Genomic DNA, 25,020 nt, shown 5'->3' with positions numbered 1-25,020 from the left:
GAATATTGGCTTGTCGACACGCGCTACGTGCTTATGGGTACGTGCTTTGTTGAGGTTAGGGTTGGCAAGATGGGCGCAAATGACGCGAAGATTGATTCTGACAGATCACACTTTTGACCATAGCAAGCGCACTTTAACCAGGGGTAATTGGATTTAATATTTTATTCTCTTGGCGTAGTACACTGTTGCTATCCTCTGAGAAGTTTGCACTTCATATTTGAATAAGGACTTTACCGAGAGTGATTGAATCTTGAAATTATCTCTCTTAAATACATTCGCTGACTATGGAGTTTACTTGGGATCCCTTCCCTTTTTTGTGTCCAATCAGAGAGCTTGCGACTTATAGAGCGAGGGCAGCGCCTCTCGCAGCTTCGATTTCAATTATGAAGCTTAGTTTTCTCTTGGTCTTCACGGCAAGAAGAGCTCTCGATCTCGTTGTCCTCGACGCCTCTGGCGGTTGCATGACAACTTGAAGACAAAGGGAGGGGGGCAGTACATACCGTTAGATTTTAGATTTTCGGGTATAGCGATTCCTTGCAGCTGCCTAATGAGGTAAGTTTACCCGAATCTTACGACTTCATTGCCAGATGTTTTATGGGCAGGACTTTTCAGAAGTCTAACGACAATTTAACGATACTGTTTTACCAGATGTTTTATGGTATAGGAAAAGGTTCTCGCAATCTCGAACAGACAGCTTCATGTAGCAAATTTAGAAAATCAAATATATTATTCTTGATTTTTTAACAAAATAAGTATTTTGCTAACTGTAATATCATTGTAGTACTTAATCAATAGAATTATAGATATTACGATATAAATTATAGGATATATTACTATTACAAATAAAATGCACTAATACATAAGTAGCTAAGCATAATCAAGCAATTATAAAAGCTCAAAAGCCATAAAGTCAAGTCATTGACATTAATCATTTGAATTCAATTATTTTTGAATTTACAATGGAATAAAAATATAATTCTATAAATACTGCTTTCTATATAAAAAAATGTCTGTTGTTAACTTATTGAAAAGGTAAGATAGGCAAAATAATATATATAAATAAAATTTATAATAAAAATAGTATACGTTTCTATTGCATAAACAGAAAACCATTCAAATCTTTCTTATCAATAAAATTTTAAAATATTTGATGATTTTTAATATGATTTTAAATTGTTATAATAAGATTAAAATTTTGTTGAGACATGCTTAGATTATTTTAATAACTAAGGTTATTGAAAATTTTGTAGATAATCTAAAATCATGATATATCAAATATATCAAAAAGCGATATATATATGTATGTTAAATAATAATAAAATTTTTTTGCTCTAAAACTTTTTAATTCACGGAATAGTTCTATTTATATTATTGTGAGTTTTACATATTTATTAAATCATTGAATAATAAGTGAAAAATGGTTTGCTCAAAAAAATATTATTCATTTTAATATCCGCAACAAATAATACAATTCTTAGTAATTAGGAATTTTTTAAATTATATGGTATTTACAAATTTAAATTCATTGCTATGGAAAGCATAGTAATCAGTATTTCTGCACGAATTCAAGTCTAAATTGAAAATTTATTTGTTTTAATTACTTTTCGTTATTTTTTTGTATATTTATTTCCCGAAAATTAAGTAATTTAATATATTTACAAACAAATTATTAAAAAAATAAAAATTTCTTAATAATATATTTTATATATATTTATCGTATTAACTTTTAACATATTCAAATGAATAATAAAGATGTTTTCTTTTTTATTCAATTTAACAATTTTTGTTGAGGACCTTGACATTTTTAGCAAAATTAATAATTGAGTAGTATTTGGGTAAAAAATGAAAAATACAAAATCTTGATCACATCACACTTATATAAATATGTTTGATTTTATTATTAGCAATGCAAATCTAACTATTAAATCTGAAAAATTAAAATATTTATTATGGAGTTTTTAAGTACAATATTTATATAATAAATAAATAATTAAATAGCTAATAATATAAATTTGAAATATCAATACCTCAAATTTTAATCCTTGAGCTAATGGTAAAGTTTGTCCATAATTAATTGTTACAGTTGATCGTCTCATGTAATATTTCCAAGAATCACTTCCACTTTCACGGCCTCCGCCAGTCGATTTTTCTCCGCCAAATGCACCTCCTATTTCTGCTCCACTAGTTCCTATATTAACATTTACAATTCCGCAATCTGAACCATTTGGTCCAATCCACTAAAAAATTTTTTTAGTCTAAAATATAATTTATATACTTCAATTTTAAATAAAATAAAGAAAATTAAATGTACTTTAAATAAATGTTGTATATTATCTGTAAATAAAGAGCTACTTAAACCTTGACTAACTGAATTATTTATTGTTATTGCTTCATCTAATGAATTAACTTCAAATACATAAACTATAGGCGCAAAAGTTTCTGTTTGTGCAATATCATCATCTACTTTTAGGCCAGATATAATTGTTGGTTCAACATAAAAGCCCTTTCTATCCATACGTTTTCCTCCAAATTCTATGACTCCTCCATTTTTAATTGCTTTACTTATAGTATTCTGTCAAAATATAAATATTATTCATATTAAAATTATTATATAGAATGTAATTTTTAAAATATTACTATATATTAAAGTAAATTTATTAAAAAAAAAAAACAAATTATGTAATTATAATTTTTGCTCTTAATTGTGTAAAAACATATCTGAATATAAATTATAGACATGATACGCGAATGCTAATAAGAAGAATGTCTTTTACTTAGAATTTATATAATAGAACCTAAGTTACAGTAAAATATTAATATTAATATTAGTATAACTGTTGCGGTAGATCAAACTATTTAGTTGGTATATCTATGATACTGTCTTGTTGATGGAAACTTATGTATGGACAATAAAAAAAAATGTTTAAAAAAATCGTAACGATAGAAAATGAAATTTTAAGTAAAAGTTAAATTGAATAATATTAATTTATAAAATGTAATTTAAACGGTTTAATAAAAAATAAATTGTTAATTTTCTTATTATATACCAACAATTAGAACATTTATTTGCAAGAATCTCGTATAAATCTATTAACATGGTAAAATTAAAACACAATATTTTATATATTTATATAAAATTGATTTTTATAATTATTCTGCTTTGTGATATATATGAAAGGTATAAATTTATCAATGTATATTGTATATAGATAAGATTTACTCTAATAATTTTTTACCCTGTTAGTGACAGAATTTTAAAATTAAGATATTTAATTATTTGAGCCTGTTCGAGAATGCGAGAACAATTTCTTGCCACGACTTCCCACGGTCGCTGGACATTCGAGATGGTCAATACATCTGGAAAGCTCCAGTGAATATTTAGCTTATTTATATTTGCTTATCTAAAAACGTGCTCATACTTTTCCGGTGCAGTAAAACTAATATGTTGTTTACTGTTAACAAGACGTAGATTCTGAAAGAGTGTCAGATATACGTAAAATATCGAGTACTCACATTTCCTAAATTTCGCTACAACCCAAAACCCCGCACGTGCGACAACAAGCAATAGGCGCACGTGCACACTCGACTTTTTAAGACCATGCTTGCCTTGTTCTTAACTACGCCGCTTCTAGTCGATCGCATTGGAAGATCGACCACGCGCAAGAGCACCCTTCGTCTAGCCAAGTCCCAGAGAAGGGAGAGGCGACCAAAGAGAGGTGACCAATAATAAAAGCTCCCCCCTTTCTGATATTTTCCCGACTAGCATATTCGGGACTGAGCCCGGAAGGAAGTGGAAATGAAGGCGTGCATGATCCAACGTGCTGCCCAAAGTCAACCTCTGATTGGATACCAGAAAGAAGAAGGGGTCCCAAGTGAAAGTGTGTCAGTGAACTATTTAAGAAAGACAATGTAATGTACCGCCACTTATTCTTATTGAACAGATAAATCATGACTTATTCTCATGGTGGAGGACCAGAGATAAAAGCGATCAACTGAGTCTTGTAACCTATCTTTGTACAACTGTGATTCAATATACAGTTATCGTTGGTCTCATCAAACTCTGATAGCATATGCACTAAGATTCTTGTCATCTCAGTAAGGAGACAAGAAAGAAGTTAAGAGCTGCAATCATTGGAAGGAAACTTCTCATCAAGCCTGTGAGGAGGAACTGGGAGCATCACATTACAATTGCAAGTAAGTCCTGACCGATAGTGCTGATTCTTCACCTCACGACTTACTCTGAAAACGGATGTCCAGTAACCCGACTACTGAAGTTGCCTCGCAGAACCAGAAACATGATCAGCTGTTGACGCCACACTAGTGGTTCATAGTTCCTCTAACCACAACTTAGACACGTGCTCAATCACACGGCCCATTATTCAAAGACAATCAGAATACGTGTCGAGTTACGACACAATCAAGATTGTAATGTTCTGTCAGAGCACAACAAACGATCATAACCTCTCAAGTAATAATATTCAATAGATTATAACCTATTTCTTTTCACAGTAAATCATAATCTCATCAGTTGCATGCAGAGAATAAGGAATTGATCATCCTCTGGTTCTCCAATAAAAGTATATCTCAACGCATCATGATTATTAAGAAATATAAAGGTCATTTTTAATCTCATCACTGTTAATTATATCAACTTGGAAATAAATTGAAATAAATTGAATAAACAGCAGTAAAAATTAAATGTATTAATCATTGAAACAGTGCAGTAACCTTTTACTTGCCCAACATTTTCCCACACAACATCTAGTGGTTTTCTTCTAAGTTAATTTTACACGTTTGGCTGATGAGTCGGATTAATGGAATTAATTTTTCAACAGAGCCTATTATTTATAAATCTTTATATGTAACATATAATTCTATAAGCAGCACTAAAAATACATATGATTTGTTATCATATGTCAAATTGAAAATCGGTCATTTGTATTTGAAGATTTATGAAATATTGGAAATTACCGGTCATTTACCGATGTTTTTCTTAGATATAAGAATTAAAAATATTGGTGGTAAAATACAATACTAAATACATATTATTAAACACAACAAACTAGAGTGTCAATGGATATCGATCATAATTTTTAAAATTGTTTATTTATTTCATTGGTTATTTGTACATGTTATAGATCGCTGAATAAAAAATAACAATAATTATATTACCAAACCAATTGTCCTATTTTACGTCTTAGAAAAACGAATGTAATCTTTATTTAATATTTGTAAAGCTGTAAGTATAATTTTTTTCTGGTAAAAAAATTTATATTTGCAATCTTTTTTTTAACTCAATATAAAAATTCTGCAAATATAACACCATAAAGCAGTGATATTTGTCAGAATTTAAAATCAAATGATTAGAAGAGATATCTAAAACAACATCAATAATTATATAAGATGGAATGCCATTAATACATGGGAAAAATATCAATATAATAAAAAAAATCTTCAGTAATTTAATATGCATAGGAATTGCATATCCACAATAAACTAAGCTGATATCCAAAGTAATTATAAGACATAAGTGATAATATATTACATAATATAGAATCGATAGATCATCTAAGCCAAATAGTGGTTCTCGATTAAAATGATTACTTATATTAATTATATATATGGTCAATTTTCTATTGTTCATTGCAATTTTTAAATATCCTAAGCTGTTCGAGAATGCGAGACCTTTTTTCAATGCAATAAAACATCTGGCAATTAACATCGTAAAATTTGTATTTAGATTTCAAAACTTTCTTGCTTGCAATTATCAAGCACTAGTGATATAAAACATCTGGAAAAACAATACAATAAACACGGGAAAAACCCATAGTTACACATCTGCACTTTCGTTCCGCTCGGTAATTACTTCAAACATTACTGCAAGCGGACCGTCCATCCCCATTCCCGCTGTGTACAAGTTGTAATGCTGTCGCCAGATGCGTCAGCGAGGCCCCCCCTTTCCGCTGCCCACAAGCTGTCGCATGCGGCAGCAGCAACGAGAGGTCTTCTTGTCATGAAGACCAAGAGACGACTAGACCCTTAATTAACTCTGAAGCCACAAGAGGCGCTGCCCTCGCACTGTAAGGGAGAAGTCTCTGATTGGACGAAAAATAAGGAAAGGGGTTCAAGTCAAATTTATGGTCAGCAAATATATTTAAGGGGCGCAATTTTCAATACTCATTTACTCTCTTGGTACTTAACTCTCTTAATCTTTATCACTCGTGATATTTAACTGTCTTGATATTTACTCTTGATAGTTTTCAGTTAGAAATATTTTCGTGATATTACTCTTTTCGAAATGTCTCTCAGTTTTTTATATCTATTGCTTATTAGTACTTTTGATATCACTCTTTTAGTTATACTCTCTCAATATATTAAACCCTTGAGACATTTCATACTCAGTTAAGTTTTTAGTGAAAGTCTATTTAGCGCTATTTCGGGAACGACTTACACTTCTTCGGATTGCCCATTAACACTGTTACTGGAACAGTAGTTACTGCCCCGGAAGAACCACGACATAAATCCGTATGTTCACTAACGCAGTTCAAGAAACCTTCGTTACATATTCAACGGGAGCAACGACAATCCGCATATCGGAGTCCGGAGATGAGTCAACGATTAGTCTTCGTAAGTAATATTTACTACAATAATTACATATATATTGAGATTCAGAGTATTACATCGACAAGCACTAAGGACGAGGAAGCTTCTCTTAAAACGACAGTGCGGAATAAATTGCAGTACACGTCGTCAAGTTTCGCGCCCCCCAGGAGCGTCCCATTTTTAGCAACCCTCACCTTAGTTCAAGTTCGGAAGCTTATGAAATTAAGCAACACACAGCACAAGTGTCGACAAATCCAGTTTCACGCCACTTGCGATATCTTTCAATAATAAAGCCGCATCCATAACCTCAACCACACACGTGCTCGTTCAAAAGACGCTAGTGTCGACGAACGAAACTTCGCGCCATTCGCCATTCATATTCAATAATCAAGCTGCATAGATTATTGTACAGTTGTCTCCGCAACACATCACTTCAATCAAGAATTTAGTTCTGCAAGTAATAATAGTAATACTAGTCCATCCTGTCATTAATAAATAACAGAATAAATAGCATACTTCAGCCATATCTTTATTGTATTATTATAATATTCATTCCACTTGTGACCTGTCATTGCTACCACACAACACCCGTGGTCTCTGAGTTGTCATCGGCATCAAATTGTATCCGTCGAACCGGCCTTGATAAAACAAGTCGAAACGACGAGGTGCATTTTGTACAGTATGTTATGATTTTACTTAAGTTTATACTTTATAATAACATTTTATTCTCATTTATTGCTAATCTATATTATATCTATATCTATATATATTTGTTTTATTATTATATTTTTTAGTTTTAAACTGTATTTGTTAGTATATTTTGCCATTATTAATTTAGATGATTATATTCAATACTAATTATATTATATCACATAAAAATAGAAATAATAAGATTAAGATATCAATAAGAAGAGCAACTACGCATGATAACAATAACAATAACTTTAATAATAATTTAAGTGACATAAAATAAATAATATAAAAACAATAAACTTTAATTCGTGTTTAAAATAAATATTATAATACTACACCTCATATGCATTAATAGAACATTGACTATGTAATGGAGAATATAAAGTTGTTTCTTTTAAAGGATCTCCAATTGCATTTAAAACAATACTATATGATTTTTTTAATTTTTCTGAAATTAAATGAGTTCGTTAAATTATAGCGTTTATAGTTAAGCATAGTTAAAAAATCGATGTATTTATTGGATAATTATTATTAATTGGATTTATACCTATGAATTCCTTTTTTAGATTTTTATGCAGAATTAATCGTCTAGTTGTGGTACAACGTTGACCTGATGTACCGATACAAGAAAAAGTTGCTGCTTTTACGGCCATGTCCATATTCGCGCTATCTGAAACTTTAGAATTTCAAGAATTACAACTTATAAATTAAAATATCAAGAACAATAATAATATTTCCAAAATAATTATTCTTGAATATCATTGCTAGTAAGTAAAAAGAATTATATAATTCATAATTCATATTATTTGTATTTACAGATTCAAAGCCGTACAAGGTTGGCGCTCTTACGCCACCAATATATGGTTTCTCCTTTAATTAAATTCACAGAAATTCATGTCTTACCTAATTCTGTGATGAATGTGTAGGTGGTGCGTTTCTAGTTTAATGTTCACTATTGAGATACAATCAGCACCCTTGACTGCTTAACTATGGCGCAGTTAAATGGTTATAAATTATTATGGGTTCACTGTTGGCTTACTAGCTTATTATTGTAGAGTCTGCCAGAATTAAATGTGTATATTGTAAAGTGATTGACTGGTATACGGCAAAGTCTAGTGGCTGTGTGAGAAATAACTGATAATTTCTGATAATAACTGATAATTTCTGATAATAACTGATAATTAATAACTGATAATTTCTGAAATTTCTGATAATAACTGATAATTTCTGATAATAACTGATAATTTCTGATAATAACTGATAATTTCTGATAATAACTGATAATTTCTGATAATAACTGATAATTTCTGATAATAACTGATAATTTCTGATAACAACTGATAATTTCTGATAATAACTGATAATAACTGATAATGATTCATTGACAAATACTATAAGTAATAAACGATGAGTGAATGATTGGTAAAAATACAGTGAGCCCCGGTTCGTGGCGAGCTGCTCTTAAATAATTTCATGGCAGCTTACAACGCTGGCAATAGTGCTGGGGCTTGTTGCTCGGCCGAAAGTCCTAATGACATTTGAAACTAAGCTCCAGAATGTTCGAGAAGTCTAGTAGGGGACTCCCTTGGAAGGTTCGAAAATTTTCAATTTACGTTGCTATGCGGAAATATTGTCGGACACTAGAAAATAAGACGTAGACTATACAAGAATTCGCAGAATCAATGTTTACAAACATAAGCGTCCTGCTCGAAACAAACTGCGAGTGTTTCGATAACTTATGCGCACACATACCTTATACACATTACGATATGCGCACACGCCTGTATCCGACGCGTGGCTTTAACGTGTAAGAAATATCTTGAGACTATGCTTGTTGTAGCAGTGTAGTTTCTCGGTATGCAGTTAGCACCCTTGGTTCCTTATAAGTGTAGCGCGCTTCATAATTGAACATGTATTCCTTGGATGGCTTCATTGTGTTATATATCTGAGCGACTGGTGCGGAGCAAAAGGCAATGGCTGAGTAGTGTAGTTGTATAACTGCTACACAATGAGCCTGTTGCATACGCATACGAAAACTGAAGGCTTTATCGTTCCGTGGCAGCTCTGCTGAGGGATACCAACTGTTCCATGCCGGTCCTGCTGAGGCAGACCGAGATTCGTGCCATGGCTAGTTCACTTACAGGGTTCACTGCTAGATCGGTTCACTGTGGTTGGTTCACTGCAAGAGAGGTACAGGTTAAATACCCACGCGACAGCTTACTTAGCTGAGAACAAAGCATTGATGTTGCTGCACTGGAATCTTACATGACGCGCAGAAAGAAAACCCTAGAAGTTTCGAGAATTCTAAACAAAAAACAAGGCGTAAGAAGTTTGGAGAATCCCAAACGATGTTACTGTTCGAAGACCATAAACATTGTAGGCCATTTGAAACAAAAACATAAAAAGTATACGAAAAATCTCGTCCCAAGTGTTTATAGAAACTAACAATGCCGATGGTCAACGGTCTTGGAAATTGCTTCAATCCCGAACATTTTTAATTTTTATATTAAAATGTTTTGCTATCTTTTAAAAATTGAATTCTCGCTTTTACTCTCGATTATTTAGAATATTTTATACAAACTACGAAACTGTAAATTATCTTATTTTTTTTAATACATTATTCTACTTTTTCATTGTATATACCAGTTATTCTCAAAGTGTTTTAACTTAATAAATTTCCTCTTTTTTATAAAAGAAAAATATTTAGTTAGAATTAATATTGTCGTAATAATCTAAAATTGATGTTAAGATGTCTGAAAAGTAATAAAATAATAATAATAACCAATAACATTTTTTTTATTCTATTTTATGTTATCTTTGGACTTATTTATTACGAATTGTAATAGGTATGTAATTTACACACCATAATGTTACAATTCAATATTTACCTTTATTACCAGATATATTTCTACATATTTAAATGGAACTCTGATTAAATTATTTACATTTAAAAATGTGTTTCAAAATTATTAATTATTGAATTAATTAAGCTTTTAGATTTTAATTTATCAATTGTTTGTTTTTAACTATCAATATTTGTCTAGGATCAGACTAAAAGCCTCCCTGTGATGGTGGATGGAGGCTTACTGGCAAGTGGAAGGGACAATAATTCAACACTGCCTTTGAATGTAGTGTCTTTCCCTTTATTGAATATAATAAATATAATAAATAGTCAGTGGTCTATGGATATCAAATCGAATGTATGATACAATGAATAGAGGAGAGTTTCTTCAATTAATATGAGCGACAAGAATCCTGTAAGTGTATTCTTGGTAGCTTGGTGCTTGATTCTCCTACTCATAGTTATGAACTCGCAATGGTAGTGGGAGATTCGCGCTGATAAGGGGCAGCGATGGTGCCGCCTTTGCCGCTGCCAAGAAGAACTGTAGCGGCCTGAGTGGGGGGCGCCTGTGTGATGTCTCTCATGCGGGGCAGTGATGATGCCGTTGCCGCTAGCGAGATGCACGCTGTAGCGGTCTAGTGGAAGGAAGATATCCGTGTCACGTCACTGCTTGACGGGTGGGAGTATTCCTCGTACCGTATACCACTTATTAGTATTGCTGCTTACTTAGTTGGTGGGAGCCGTGTATTAGTGTTCCGTAAGAACGTGTGTGATAGCGTAGCTTACGTGTGTGGAATCGATCTCAGTTGCATTGATGGTACGTAAGAACGTGTGTAATAACGTGGCTTACGTGTGTTGAGGTCGATCCGTGTAGTAGCGTTGGTAGGCCGTGAGCTTGGCTTCCGTTGACTGTAGTCGATCTCTGCAGCGTTGGTGGGTCTAGTGAGTTTGGCTTCCGTTGGGCTGGAGTCGATCTGTGCAGTGTTGGGTGGCGGAAACTAGCTTGGCTTACGCTGAGCTGGGTTCGATCTGTAGGACGGCGATCCGATCTTGATGAATGCTTGATTGAACTATTAAGAAAGCGAGAGCGTCAAGCGCGTCTGCTTAAATATCCTAGCACAGACTTGCGATTCCGGTGAATTCTGGATCACTCTTGTCATGCTGATTGTTAGATTGACGTCACTAGAACCTAGCCTTGGAGAGTTCGTCGGCCCTTGTTAGTCGGAATTGTAATGTAATTTCGACTATTTTGAGTAGTGAAGTTTCCCGATTTCGTAGAATCGTGTTTATGACTCAGCGCGCAAATGTTTCGACCTAAGCACACATCTCTCCCACTTTGTTTACCGCGTAAAATTGCTGTAATCCGTAATAATATTTTAATATTATACTTTATTATACTACTAATATTATATTTTAATAGTTTATTGAACTTTAAATACAATTTTTTAATATTCTTTTGTTTTAAACACTTATTAATACGCCTAGATCTAAAAAGATAATTTTTAACTAAAAGTTAAAGTTATTTGGGAGCGCAGACAAATTTCCGTAAAATATTAAAATTATAAACTAAAAATGATATATTATTTTTTTAATTATAAAATAAACTGGATGATAAATGAATGTATGATATAGTTTTAAATATTGCATAACAGCGATTAATACCGTATTAAAACTATTTTTATACTCATAAAAGAACTAACGTTTGTTAATTATGATTAATTTTTTTTTCATTTAAAATAATTTCAATTTATATATTTAAAATAAATAAATCATACATGATTTTATAAAATCCTATTAATACATACCAATCATAGCATTATTTCCTCCTAGTTCAAGTAAAATTTTTCCAAATCTTTCTTGAACTTTTAGAGCTACTTGTTTTCCATTTGTTACACTTCCCGTGAATGAAATTAATGGTATTCTGTACATATATATATTAATAAGATTTAATTCAAAGTATAAATAAAATATAGTCATTATGCTTTAAAAGTAATAATACATTTCTTCCTCAAAAGTTCTTAAAAAATATTTTTTTATAACTATAATACAGTCAAAACAGTAATATTGTAATTGTTCGAAACTGTTTTATTTCCTGGCTCAAACTGCTAATGTTTCGACAGTTTTTTTACCACCGGCCCTAGGGGGTGCTTGGAGAGGAGTTAAGTGGAAGGGCTGTAGAGTACAGTGTGTAATTCATCAATAAATATGATTTATTAAGGTTTATTTATAATTATATTATTGATGTATTGAAATTATGCGATGAAAGGTGTATCCCATGTTCAATCACGAAGATGCCGTTGCTTGGACCTGTTCCTGCGGTTAATGGTTTATCTACCCGAGATGGTCCTTGATGATGGTGATGTTGTAGATCTTGTAACGATCAATCAATAATAGCGTGATGCTAGTCTTGTAAGGACTGGCAATAATCATTCACAGACTTTGTTTACTCACTGTGATGCAGTAGCCTTGATCTGATCCTGTAATCAGTAGTTCACCGTTACGAATGTTCCTTGTTGATGGTGATAAATTATTTCTGATTTTGCAAGAATCAGCAATAATTATGCACGCTCCTAATCAGGGAGTATGTTTGTGTCGTCTGGTGTTTTTTGATATGTAGGAAATAGTATCAACACCTTTTAATTGCAGAACGAGAGAATTGATTTTTTTTCTTTTTATCGTGGTGAGTAGCTTGCTGGCCGACTTGTCTACATAGGCATGACACCTTGTGGTGTGCTTGTCCTAAATAGCCACGCGGCACCTTTGGTAGATTACAACAAAGGGACGATCATAGCTCTAGAAACAATAGGTACGATTGCACGGTGCAAGACACAATGGAAGTAATTATGCACTTGTTTCATTTGGGATGTACCCGCTTTTCCGAACCTCCAACGACCGTTGGAGAATTTTCTTAGAATTTATGACTGTTGAATCATTTGCCCAAAATGATAACCGTTGAGGTTTTTCCTTGAAATGATAACCTTTGGGATATTTCCCCAAATGATAACATTCGAGAAATTCACTAATCTTGAACAGTATCAGAGGTAAATATAATTTAAAATAATTATGATTAGCTATAAAAAAAAGGTATTTAAGTTATGAACTTTAATAATTGGTATACAGTACTATGATGTTCAGTCATATGTAGACTACATTCAATTGTTTACAATTTCTTACAAGAACAATAAAAAAATTATAACAATTTTCAATAACTTCAAATTAATATATTCGCTGTAAAAATTAATATAAATTAATAATAATTGTGTATTGAGACAAACCTACTTTTATTCACTGGGAAACATTATTTTTATAAAAATTATATTTATATCTCCCAGTTACTAATGATAAATGGCTAATAAAAATGCCTGTCCCATTTGCTTCACAATTTAATTAATGATATATTTTACTATATATTTACTTAGAATATCAATTAAATTTTTTCCTTCTTTAAATAATAACAATATAGAAATCAGCAATTCGTACACTTCACATTCTAAGTCATCACAATGAATGTGTAAAATGATCAAATGTATTCATTATAATTTTAAATTACCTCTTACACAAATTCAGCCTTCATAACTAATACAAGAATAATAGAACTTTGAAACTCCTTTATCAGTCTGATTAATTAGTATATTGCAAGAAAATTAATGATTCTAAATATAGTAGTGTTTGGAATTCCAATAACCAGAATTGGTCGAAGACCAGGGTAGATGGATTAGACCATACCAGTTCAATGGTATCGGGGGGGGGGGGCGGAGAAGTCAAATGCATCAATTCAGTGGAAACACAATTAGTTTTAGTGACTTTTATTTAAGGTTATGTTACATTGGTAGTTGTTCTTACTGATCATTATGAGAATTATTGAGCTTATCGTGAATTTAACAATTGACCATAAACAGTAGAACGTCGTCCAAAAATGCAAGGCAAGGATTGTGTTGTTTGTACTGGGCGCACGTTTTCAGTTTCATGGGGGAGAGAATCTCAAGAAATGAAGTAGTGGGGAATATTAAACAGTATCGGCGCTCTCTTCAGCGTCTGATAAGAATCAAGTTGCAGAGGCCTGACCGATAGTGTCGGCGCTGAGCCGGAATAATAATAATATGTGATACAAATAGTTTACTGGAGATACCAGTCTATGTCGTCGCTATCAATGCGGTCTGACTAGCGTCAACTTGCGGAGAGCGCACCGATAGCTGGCCAACAATAGATAATGAATAATGTAAACAAATAAGTATACCTTGCACGGATTCCCATAGACAGACGTGTAGAATTTTAACTGTTATGACTTGCACTAATTTCACTTTGACTTACTCAACAAGACTGATTCTCTTCATCGTCCGTTCCTCCTTATATATGATTGCGTATATTTAGAGTGTGTAATTCTTGGAAACTCTGGCAAATTCTCGGAAATCAAGCTTTAGTAGATTCGAGAATCTTCCTTTGTTGCTATGCGAATACACCATAAGGCTTAAATTTCATCTAGAATTTTCATAGCGAATACTTCAAATATTATGTATTAATAATAAATATAATTGTAATGGAATCATATTAAATAAAGCAATAAATGTTTATTGCTAGGTAGTTCAATCCTGAACAAATAGCGATATCCTATTTTTTATACTTATTTTAAAGCATGTATTATGCTCACAGATTGCCATTTTATTTTTGAGATGAGGATTTACGTAAAGTATTACTTACATTTTTTACTTCAAGTAATCCATTTTTTAATTTAAAAGAGTTGCAATTTTATAATTCAAACAGTCTGATGTCTGTTTCATATCCAAAACACGGGAGTATTAAATAATCGTTAATTAGTGCTTTATTTTTCCTATATTATTAAATTTTTTAAATTTTTAAATATAACTCGGAAAAAAATATAAATGTATAAATAATATCATTTTCTAATATAAATATTTGTATATAAATACAATTATTCTAGATTTACGTAAATTATGTAGTTGATTTAATGAACTAATTTTGTACTAACTAAACATTCTAAACAGTTATTACAATAAATATATACATTTATTTTTACCTTCTATTTGTAACTACGGCATCGCCTATATTCGCATCTCCAGTAACAAGAGAAACAATTGAACCAGGGATTCTATTTTTATCTAATACTCTTGCTATAATTTTAGTTATAGCTATAGAGATTAAAGGAGTTGTTGGTGAACATTTCCAAATGGATGCATTTCCACATATCATAGCTATCGCACTATTCCATCCAAAAACCTATAAATATACCGTTTTTATCAGTAAATAATATTGAAGTTTAAATAATATAAAAAATGTTTTTCAATTTTACGGCTATAAAATACGGTTATATCAAATTTTTAAATTAATTTAAATCTTTTTATTGTTTCATTTTTAAAGTTCATTTTAATTATCATGTAATGTAGGATATACAATTAATATAATATACAGGTTTTGTTATAAATAAATTAAATTATTTTTACATATAAATATCCTATTTGCATGTAAAACTTATTGAATGATTATAAATTAAACAATATTCATAATATATGTTTTAAATAATCATTATAATTTTTATTATAATATAATAATTGTAATTAATAAGTTAAATAATATAATAAATTTATTTTAATTAATACGTTTTAAATATTGAGCTTGATATGATAAGAAAAAGTACAAATAAAGTTTTTAATAACAAAAAAGTCATCTTGTAATAATTTAATCAGTATTTATTTTTCGATTATACATTCTTCCAATACAAAAATAATATTAACACGGATCATATGAATTTTGCAATACATTTTATTGTATCACAATATTGGTAGATATATTATACTATTAATATATATTTATCTATGTTTTATTACTAGCGAATAAATCGAAAGGGAACAAATATGGGAATAATTCATTGAGATATAAGAAATTTTATTTTTACGAGTATATTTAGTTTAGATTTTGTTGTTTATCTTAAAAAAACATTAAATTTTTTAAGTAATATATGTAAAATGTTTTTAAATATAAATTGTTATATATAACGTCTACTAAGTATTAATAATAAAATATTCAATGGGTAGAAATAAAAGTGAAAAATTATATGAATAAATCATTAAAAACTCATATATTTAAATAATAGTCTCTTAGTTTCCTAAATTCTTATGTAGAAAATTAATAAGAACTACAGATGTGTGAAAAAAATTAATCAAAAAATATTAACATTTGTTCGAGATTGCGAGAACAGTTTTATTGCCACAACTTCGCACGACCGTTGGGCACTCAAAAAAGTCAATACATCTGGAAAACACCCATGAATAGTTAGTTTATTTAATTTCGCTTATCTAAAAACGTGCTCATGCTTTTCCGGTGCAGTTAAACGATCTCGTTGTTTATTGCCAAGAAGACGTAGATTCTGAAAGATTATTAGATATACGTAAAATATCAAGTACAAAACATTTCCTAAATTTCCCTGCAATCCAAAACTCTGCACTTACGACAACAAGCAATAGGCATACGTGCGCACTCGGCATCTTAAGACAATGCTTACATTGTTCTTTACTACGACGCATCTTGTCGGTCGCCCTAGCCAACCGACCACGCCCTAGAGGACCCCTCATCTAGCTAAGTCCCAGAGAAGGGAGAGACGACCAATAGTAAAAGCTCTCCCCTTTTCGACACTTTCCCCATTAGCATATTCAAGACTAAATGTGGAAGGATGTGGAAATGAAGGCGTGCATGATCCATCATGCTGCCCAAAGTCAAACTCTGATTGGATACAGGAAAGAAGAAGGGGTCCGAATTGGAACTGGGTCAGTGAACTATTTAAGAAGGACAATGCAATTTACCATCTCTTATTCTCACCAGATAAGTCACGACTTATTCTCATGGAGGAGGACCAGAGAAAATTCATACAGCTGAGCCTTGCAGAAATAGCTTTCATTCTGTGATTTGCGTCCACAGATACAAATAATCTCGCTAAACAAATAAGGCCCAAGGAACTAGAGTTTCATCATCTCAAGAAAGAAAGACAAGAAAGTTCAAGTGTAAGCAGTTAGCACATGGAACTTCACCTTCACACCCGTGAGAGAAAAGAAGGGATAAAACTACTGGCTCAAGTAAGTCGGCATTAGTATTAATTCCTCGCTTCACGATCCATTCAGAAAGGGGATCTACAAGCATTTAGTGTCCAGAAGTTTCCCGCGCATGCTCACTATGCAAGACTAGCAATTCGCGCCAGAAAGCAGCGCAGATTTCCTCTAACCTCAATCTTAGGTTCGTGCGCACTCACGCGACTTATCATTAGAAGCCTCTGCAACATGTGCCAAGATCACGCCGCAGAAAAGAACAGTTGTGTTCGTTCAAGTGCACAACAAACACTCATAACCTCTCAAGTAATAGTATTTAAAGTGACAATAATTTTATAGTATATTACTTTTCACGGTAAATTACTAATTCACACGTATCGTCCAGAGGATCGAGAATTTCACAACCCTCTGGATCTCCAATAGAATTATATCACCACGTCACATTATTATTGAAAAACGTAAAGTTCAATTATAACTCATCACAATTAATCATCCTTAAATTGGAAATAAATTGAAATTAAATGGAATAACAGCAATAAAAATTTATATGTGTTAATTATTGAATCAGTGCATTAACCCTTTCACTTGCCCACGCAATTTCCCATACAACATCCAGTGGTTTCTTAGTTAATTCTACACGTTTGGTTCGATCAGCCGAATTAGTGTAATTAATTTTGATACAACATTGAATAATATAAAGATATACAAATTCGATAAAAAATAAATTACATCTGAGTTAATTTGTTGTAATATAATAAATTAAAATGCTAAAAATAATGTTATAATAAATTAAAAATATCCAATTTATATTAGCAATAAGTATTAATAAAGTTTTATAGTAATTTTGAAAATCATAACATTAAATAAGATTGAAAACATGAAATTTGATACCGATAAAGTAAATGAAAATTAATACTATTAAGTGAAAAAGGCAGAGCTTTAATATGATACGGTAACAAACGATGTATAATTGTAATAACCGATGAATATTGTATCAAAGAATGTATATTAAATAAAAATTTTAAATAAAAGAAATGCAATATAAATTTTGAATATATATTATAGGAAGAATTAACTTTGTTGAATTTTATTTAAATATTACCTCTTTATTGCTTATTAAAATGTTTATATATTATAGTCGAAGAAAATATCTTTTAATTGGTAGATATAACAAATAAATAATAAATAAATAATAAATAGATATAACTTTTTACAATCATAATAAGATTATTATGTTACATTATATATATATATATATATATATGTTTAGGATTGTACTACCTAACAAAAAATAACAATTTATTGTTTGTTATAATGCGATTCCGATACATTATATTTAGATTAAGGCGCAATATTTGAATTATACGTTACAAAAATTCACTGGAAATTTAGCCGCGCACTGTCCGCATAGCAGCAAAAGAAGCTCTTCGAACGTATCAAAGCTTGCTTCCAGAGAATTTACTAGAACCTCCAAGAATTTACAACACTGAATGTACGCAATCATCTTTAAGAAGCAACGAATGGAGAAGGAAATCAGTATTGTTGAATAACTCAAGTGAAATTAGTGCCAGTCATGCCAGTGAAAGTTGAATTCATCTAAGGGAATACGTGCAACATTTGTTTCACAGTGATAACATTACCGGTCACGCCACAACGATTTGGTTCTGATCAAATTACAAAAGAGGGCATTGACAATCCGTAATAATCCCCACTACCTCCACGAGCCGAATGCTGCTTAGCAGAATCCTAGCCTCGACTCAAACGCCTAAGCAGTCGCGAGCCGAATATCGCTCAGTACAATTCGAGCATTAACCCGAACGTCCAAGCAGTGCTTAGCTGAATAATGCTCCGTACAATTCCACTATCGACTCTCGCGACACATGACTTTCGCACAAGAAAGACTCCATCAATTTAAGGGCTAACGCACGTGCCCAACACTTCTAATTCACCTTTCAGACTTGCACTCCCAGACGACGTTCCGACTTAATGGTCAACTGCTTAATTATTGCAAATCAACAATTTCACGATATTTAATAACACCAATATCACTGTAATAACTACTTAAATAAAGACCACTAGAACCAATTGTGTTTACTCTAAATTAATGCATTAACCTTCCCCCGTCGCCATTAAACCGGAAGTACGGTCTAATCCACCCACCGTGATCTGCGATCACACTGGTGGCTGGAATTCCAAATAATATATATATATATATAATTATAATAATAAATAAAATTTTTTGAATATCTTTGCTTCTACTTTAATAAATTAATTTTAATAGATATAGTACATTTAATTTTTTAATTAATTTAATCATTTAATTCTCCGTGATAATTTGTGATAATTTTTACATTCAAAATAAATCGTTATAAAATAAGATAATAAAAAGTTGAATAACTTTTTTATTTTTAAAACTTCATTTCAATATTTAAATATATATTTAAATTATACTAATTATAAGTTTGAAATCAAATTTTATAGTAAATTCTTACAGCGACAGGAAAGTTGAAAGCAGTTATGATACCAATAACACCTAATGGATTCCACATTTCTAAAAGAGTATGATCTTGTCTCTCCGATGGCAAAAGTTTTCCTGGTAGCATTCGTGATAATCCAACAGCATAATCGCAAATATCTATATATTCTTGTACTTCGCCGGTACTCTCTAACATAGGTTTACCTATATAATAAAATTTTTTTTTAATTAAAAATTTTTATAAATATAATTTAATTTTCTAAATGAATTTAATATGTAAATAAAAAATTTATTTATATAATACAATTAATAATGTAAAAAAAGAGAACAAAATACTTGTTTAAAGGTTTAAGTAATTTGATTTTATATATTTATATCTTTAATATATATACATATGTTTTTAATAATATTTCATAGAAATATACGAATAATTATTTTGTTTATAATTATCTGACGCTTTTCTTTTTTAGTAAAATATACAATTTGGAACATAAAAATACATTATTAACAGTCTGTCTAAAAATAGAGTATCGGGCGAGGAGGGCCAAGTAACTAAGATTAGGTGTGAGCTCCCGATGTTGATAGGAGGCTTGCAGGCTAGTGAACAAGATAGTACATGTTTTCAATGAAGAGTAGTTTTGTTATTTAGTTTGTTTTATTTATATAATTGCACTAGTTGAATTATAATTAGTTTTATTTTTATGATTGAGTGCTTGCTTTTCTTGATATGCATGTTTTATTGCCACTGAGCTATCACGTACGTCGCATACACAGGAAGAAGTTGATGCCTTGCTGGTCCTCTATATGTAATGTACGTGTAGATGGAATAATACACACAAAAGAGCGAGGTCGTAAACCCCCGCGCTTCCTTGTATATGAGCACGTGGCGTTGCTTGAATTGCTTGTATTGTGTTTTGCAGATAGCTTTACGTATCTGCAGATTGGCGCGTATGGCTTGATAGAGTATTAATTATGAATGGAACGTTACCTCATAGTTCTGCACATTGTGTATAGCTATGTTTTGTCTTGTTCTTTGAATTTTCCTCGTGTGGCTCCTTGCAGTTTGATTGTGTATACTGTGCGAACTGATATTCGTAGTTCTCGATTCCCTTTTTTTTACTTGTATTGCACTGCTGCGAGTGTATGATTTGATTATCTAGCACTTGTGTTAAATAGAATAATCTTGCGTAATTAGTCTGGACTTTATAATTGTTTGACTGCGTTTTAATTGACTTGTTCTTTTTCTGTTAGATGAGATAAGATAAGTGATTGTGCGTTGCCTTTTTAAAGCCTTCTCTCGACCACGCGGTGGTCGGTGAGAATTCCCTCTCTTTTGGTGTCGCCAATCAGAGCAGTATTGTCGATCATGGCGTCGCCAATGAGATTTAGTCCTATTAGTGTGTTCAATCAGAAGTCTTCTTTAGTTTATGGTATTTCTGATCACTGCGCCTTTTGAGTGGTGGGGTCTCCCACCAGTGAGTCTTTTCAAGATGGGGGCTCCAATGAGAGCGGGTCTTGCTCAACTCCCCTCCATGATGGGGGGTCTTGATGCCGCACTTTTCCCTCTCCATCCTAGCATTGTCGCATGCATTTCTTGTAATCATGCGCGTTGCGATCGGTCAGTGTTCTGAAGGTTAGGTGTAGCATTGATTTGAGTCTATCATCTGGCTTGTGTTTTTCAAACTAATTTTAAGACTTGTGTACGCCAGATGTTTTATGACTTGTCGTCGATAGATGCTTTGTGGCGAGGCCGTGTCAAATGTCTCGTCGCATTAGTTTTATAACGTGTTTTTGCTGGACACTTGGACCTTTGTTGTGGTTATGAATTATATTTTCTTTAGATATTTGAAGTTTTACTAAATTGATTAGATTTATTTAACCAGAGGCGCGTTTGAATGTTTATTTCTCGAGTAGTTGAGAGTTCGCTTTTTTCGGAACTCTTATCTCGAATTTTCCAGATGTTTAATGAACTGGGAGTTTTCTGACATTCTCGAACACTATAAGTGAATTATTGCTAATTTTTATAATATATAATTTTGAATAATATTTACGTAACGAAAAAATGTTAAAAAAAATTACGATTAAAATTTTCAACATAAAAGTTATATTAAATCTATTGGTTGTACAAATAATATAATTCAAATTATAATTGTAATATTTTAAATATAATAAATATCTGACATATACAGTAAGGAATCTTTTAATTAAGTACTGTTAAATAAAAAAGAAGTAAAATTAATACAATAAAAAAATACTTATTATTAACGATTTGTCTTATTTTTTAAAAATAACTTCAAATTATAAATAAAATAAACAAAAGTAATTTAAGTAACGAGTATATTAGCATAATTCTTTACTAAAATCCTTATTTTTACAATGATGGTATGGTGTTCTTTCAGGAAAGTAAACGTTTTATAATTTGAATTCAATTGATAAGCAATGTAAAACACTAAGAAGCGTAAAAACATTTAGATATGCTTAGAAATAAGGAATATATAAAAATATTGATACACAATTTACTTTTGACTACTATCGTACAAGATTTATGATTTATACTACTTATATTATTATTTTATATTTAATGAAACAGCCCCTATCTTTTGTTATAGTTGTGGGTATAGGTATTATAGTTTGTTTTGTTTTGTTATAGGTTTTGTTATAGCTTGTTGACTATATTTTTTACTTCTAAAGTGTTACTGCGTAAATATAGAAATTTGTTTCTATAAATATATTAAATGAAGCTGACAAATTGTACTGGAGGTGATTCACGAAACAGATAAATAATCTTTACAATGAAATTTCTTTATTATACATTAGTAATAAAAGTAAAATTGTAATTAGAAAATTTCATTGTAATTAGATAAATGTCGTTCATCTCATACTAATTTATAGAATTATTTATATTCTGCGAAGCGTGATAGGTTTAAAAAAATTTTTTAAATAATTTTGTGATTTATAATGTAGAGTATTACATTAAAAATTTGAAGGAATATAAAAAGTTAAATTAAAATAAAAAACTAGTTAAATTAATTACAATCATCAATACTTTAAGAACTAATCAATTAAATAATAACTTTCAACATAGTTATATTTATCTAAATATAACTTAAATTATTCATTTTAAATTTAGTTTTAAATAAACTGTAATATAAATATTCATTCGAATAATAATTGAAAAGTTAATTATTGTGTAATTTAATGTAAAAATAAGAATAAAAAATGATTTCCATTCATATACTTAAAATTTCCTTTAAGATATTTATTTCGTATTTACAATGTAAATATGTGTTAACATTTTCAGATGTATGTTTAAATAAATTTAAATTAATATTTATATTTATAAAATATTGATATACCCATTTCCAGAGAAATTAATTTGGCTAATGGAATTTTAAATTTTCGTATTTCATTTCCAATTTGGCGTACTATGTCACCTCGCATTGGAGATGGCAAAGCAGCCCAATTCGGCCAACAATCATAAATTTTATCAATTGCACTATGTACTTCTTCTACAGTAGACTGCTGAACTTTTGCTATTACGTTTTCAGTTGATGGTGATATAGATTCAGCAATCTAAAATATTTATAAAATATGTAGATAATTAATTTTGTTAAGATAATCATTTTTAGAACAATTTTTTATTTATTATGTATATATATTGATTGCTACAAAAATTTAAATTATTTATTGAAATAAAATGATAAATATAATAAATAAAATAAAAAAAAATTTTAATCAAATCCTATAATTTTTGTACTTAATACTTTTTAAAGTAAGTACATTTCTTCCATCAAAATTACAGTTTTATTCTTTTTTCTAAAATTTTTTTATATCCTTTAAAATATATTTAGAAAAATATTTTTGTTTTACTGATTTATGAAATTTTTAATATTTAATAAGTGATCTCCACAAGTTAAAACAGATAGTAAATTAGAATAATCAAAACAATAGAAAAAATTAAATATTATGCGAAATATTATTAGCGTACATAAAAATCTCAATCACATTCATACTATTTGTCGAGAATGTCAGAAAACTTCCAGTTCATTAAACATCTGGAAAATTCGAGATAAGAGTTCCGAAAAAAGCGAACTCTTGACTCCTCAAAAAATAAACATTCAAACGCGTCTCGGATTAACTAAATCTAAACAATTCAGCAAACCTTCGAATATCTAAAGAAAATACAATTCATAAACACATCTGGCGAGAACAAAGGTCCAAGTGTCCAGCAAAAACGAAGCATCTATCGACGATAAGTCATAAAACATCTGGCGTACACAAGTCTTAAAATTAGTCTGAAAAACACAAGCCAGATGATACACTCAAAAACAATGCTACACTTAACCTTCGCAACACTGACCGATCGCAACGCGCATGATTACAAGAAATGCATGCGACAATGCTAGGATGGAGAGAGAAAAGCGCGGCATCAAGACCCCCCATCATGGAGGGGAGTTGCTCTCTCCATCAGTTTCTTTGGATTATTCTAACTTGATAAATGAATAGATTATGCAATCAATGTATTGTAGTCAAGAGTTTTGACTATCATAGTTGATCATACTTTATTAATCTTCAAATTATTTGATGTATTCAAGGGCTTTTATATTAGTTGTCGATCTTATATTCACATGGATTTAGGCTTCGGTACCATAAAATCATAGAGAACAGTCATGGTTATTGCATTGGTATCTGTATTATCTTGAGCCTGAATTAATAATATATCATTCGTAACGGTTTTATTACACCTAATATAGATACTACTATGTAATTCTAGTATGAATGAATCAATATGAACTGTAATTCTCAAACTAATAGTGACAGATAGAGTATGTATAGAGCAAGGTCATTTAGCCAATAACGTTAAATTTAATAAATTTCTTTATATATTTATTTAAACTGAAATTTCATTTCATTAAACAACCATTATATTTCTTAATTTATTTTTCAAATTGTTTTGATTAACAGTTTCTCTAAAAGGAATGAAAATATTTTAATATTTTTTTCTACCCATAAAAAATTTTCAAATTCATTAAACAAGGATAGTTGAATAAAATAAAAATTAAAGAAATTAAACAAGCATCTGTGTTCGGATTTAAAGGGTTAGCTTATGGCTCGAACTGCCAATTCAATAGTTCAGTGGATTAGTCTCTCGGCAGGATAATTTTAAAGGAAATCAATAACGGACAAGGCTGAAAAATATAATATATTTATTTAAAAACAAGGTTAATGAATGTAAACAATTATTATAATATTGCACTGTTGTGTAGAAATAAATAATTCTGTTGTATTATTCAAAAGATGTGTTCTTGTGATTTTTCTGCTATAAAGGCTTCTTTGGATATTGCTGTGTT

At 30.7% G+C, this 25,020-nt stretch overlaps 1 protein-coding gene across 1 annotated transcript in view; it reads right to left on the bottom strand.

The window, feature by feature from the left end:
* Window positions 1–1,921: 1,921 nt before the first annotated feature.
* The window catches only part of Aldh7A1 (aldehyde dehydrogenase 7 family member A1), a 25,377-nt gene continuing 2,278 nt past the window's right edge, over window positions 1,922–25,020 (bottom strand). The window contains exons 2-10 of the mRNA XM_011505504.1: window positions 23,026–23,242; window positions 19,686–19,873; window positions 15,174–15,373; window positions 11,944–12,059; window positions 7,844–7,972; window positions 7,635–7,744; window positions 2,312–2,572; window positions 2,028–2,237; window positions 1,922–1,927 (exon numbers count right to left, since the gene is read on the bottom strand). Coding sequence (XP_011503806.1) covers window positions 1,922–1,927; window positions 2,028–2,237; window positions 2,312–2,572; window positions 7,635–7,744; window positions 7,844–7,972; window positions 11,944–12,059; window positions 15,174–15,373; window positions 19,686–19,873; window positions 23,026–23,242 — 1,437 coding nt within the window. The remainder of the gene's footprint in view (window positions 1,928–2,027; window positions 2,238–2,311; window positions 2,573–7,634; window positions 7,745–7,843; window positions 7,973–11,943; window positions 12,060–15,173; window positions 15,374–19,685; window positions 19,874–23,025; window positions 23,243–25,020) is intronic.

The sequence above is a fragment of the Ceratosolen solmsi genome, unplaced genomic scaffold, assembly GCF_000503995.2.
Source record: "Ceratosolen solmsi marchali unplaced genomic scaffold, CerSol_1.0 scaffold90, whole genome shotgun sequence".
Classification (NCBI taxonomy): domain Eukaryota; kingdom Metazoa; phylum Arthropoda; class Insecta; order Hymenoptera; family Agaonidae; genus Ceratosolen; species Ceratosolen solmsi.
The sequence above is the reverse complement of the archived record's forward strand: the minus strand, read 5'-3'. Positions and strand labels throughout refer to the sequence as shown.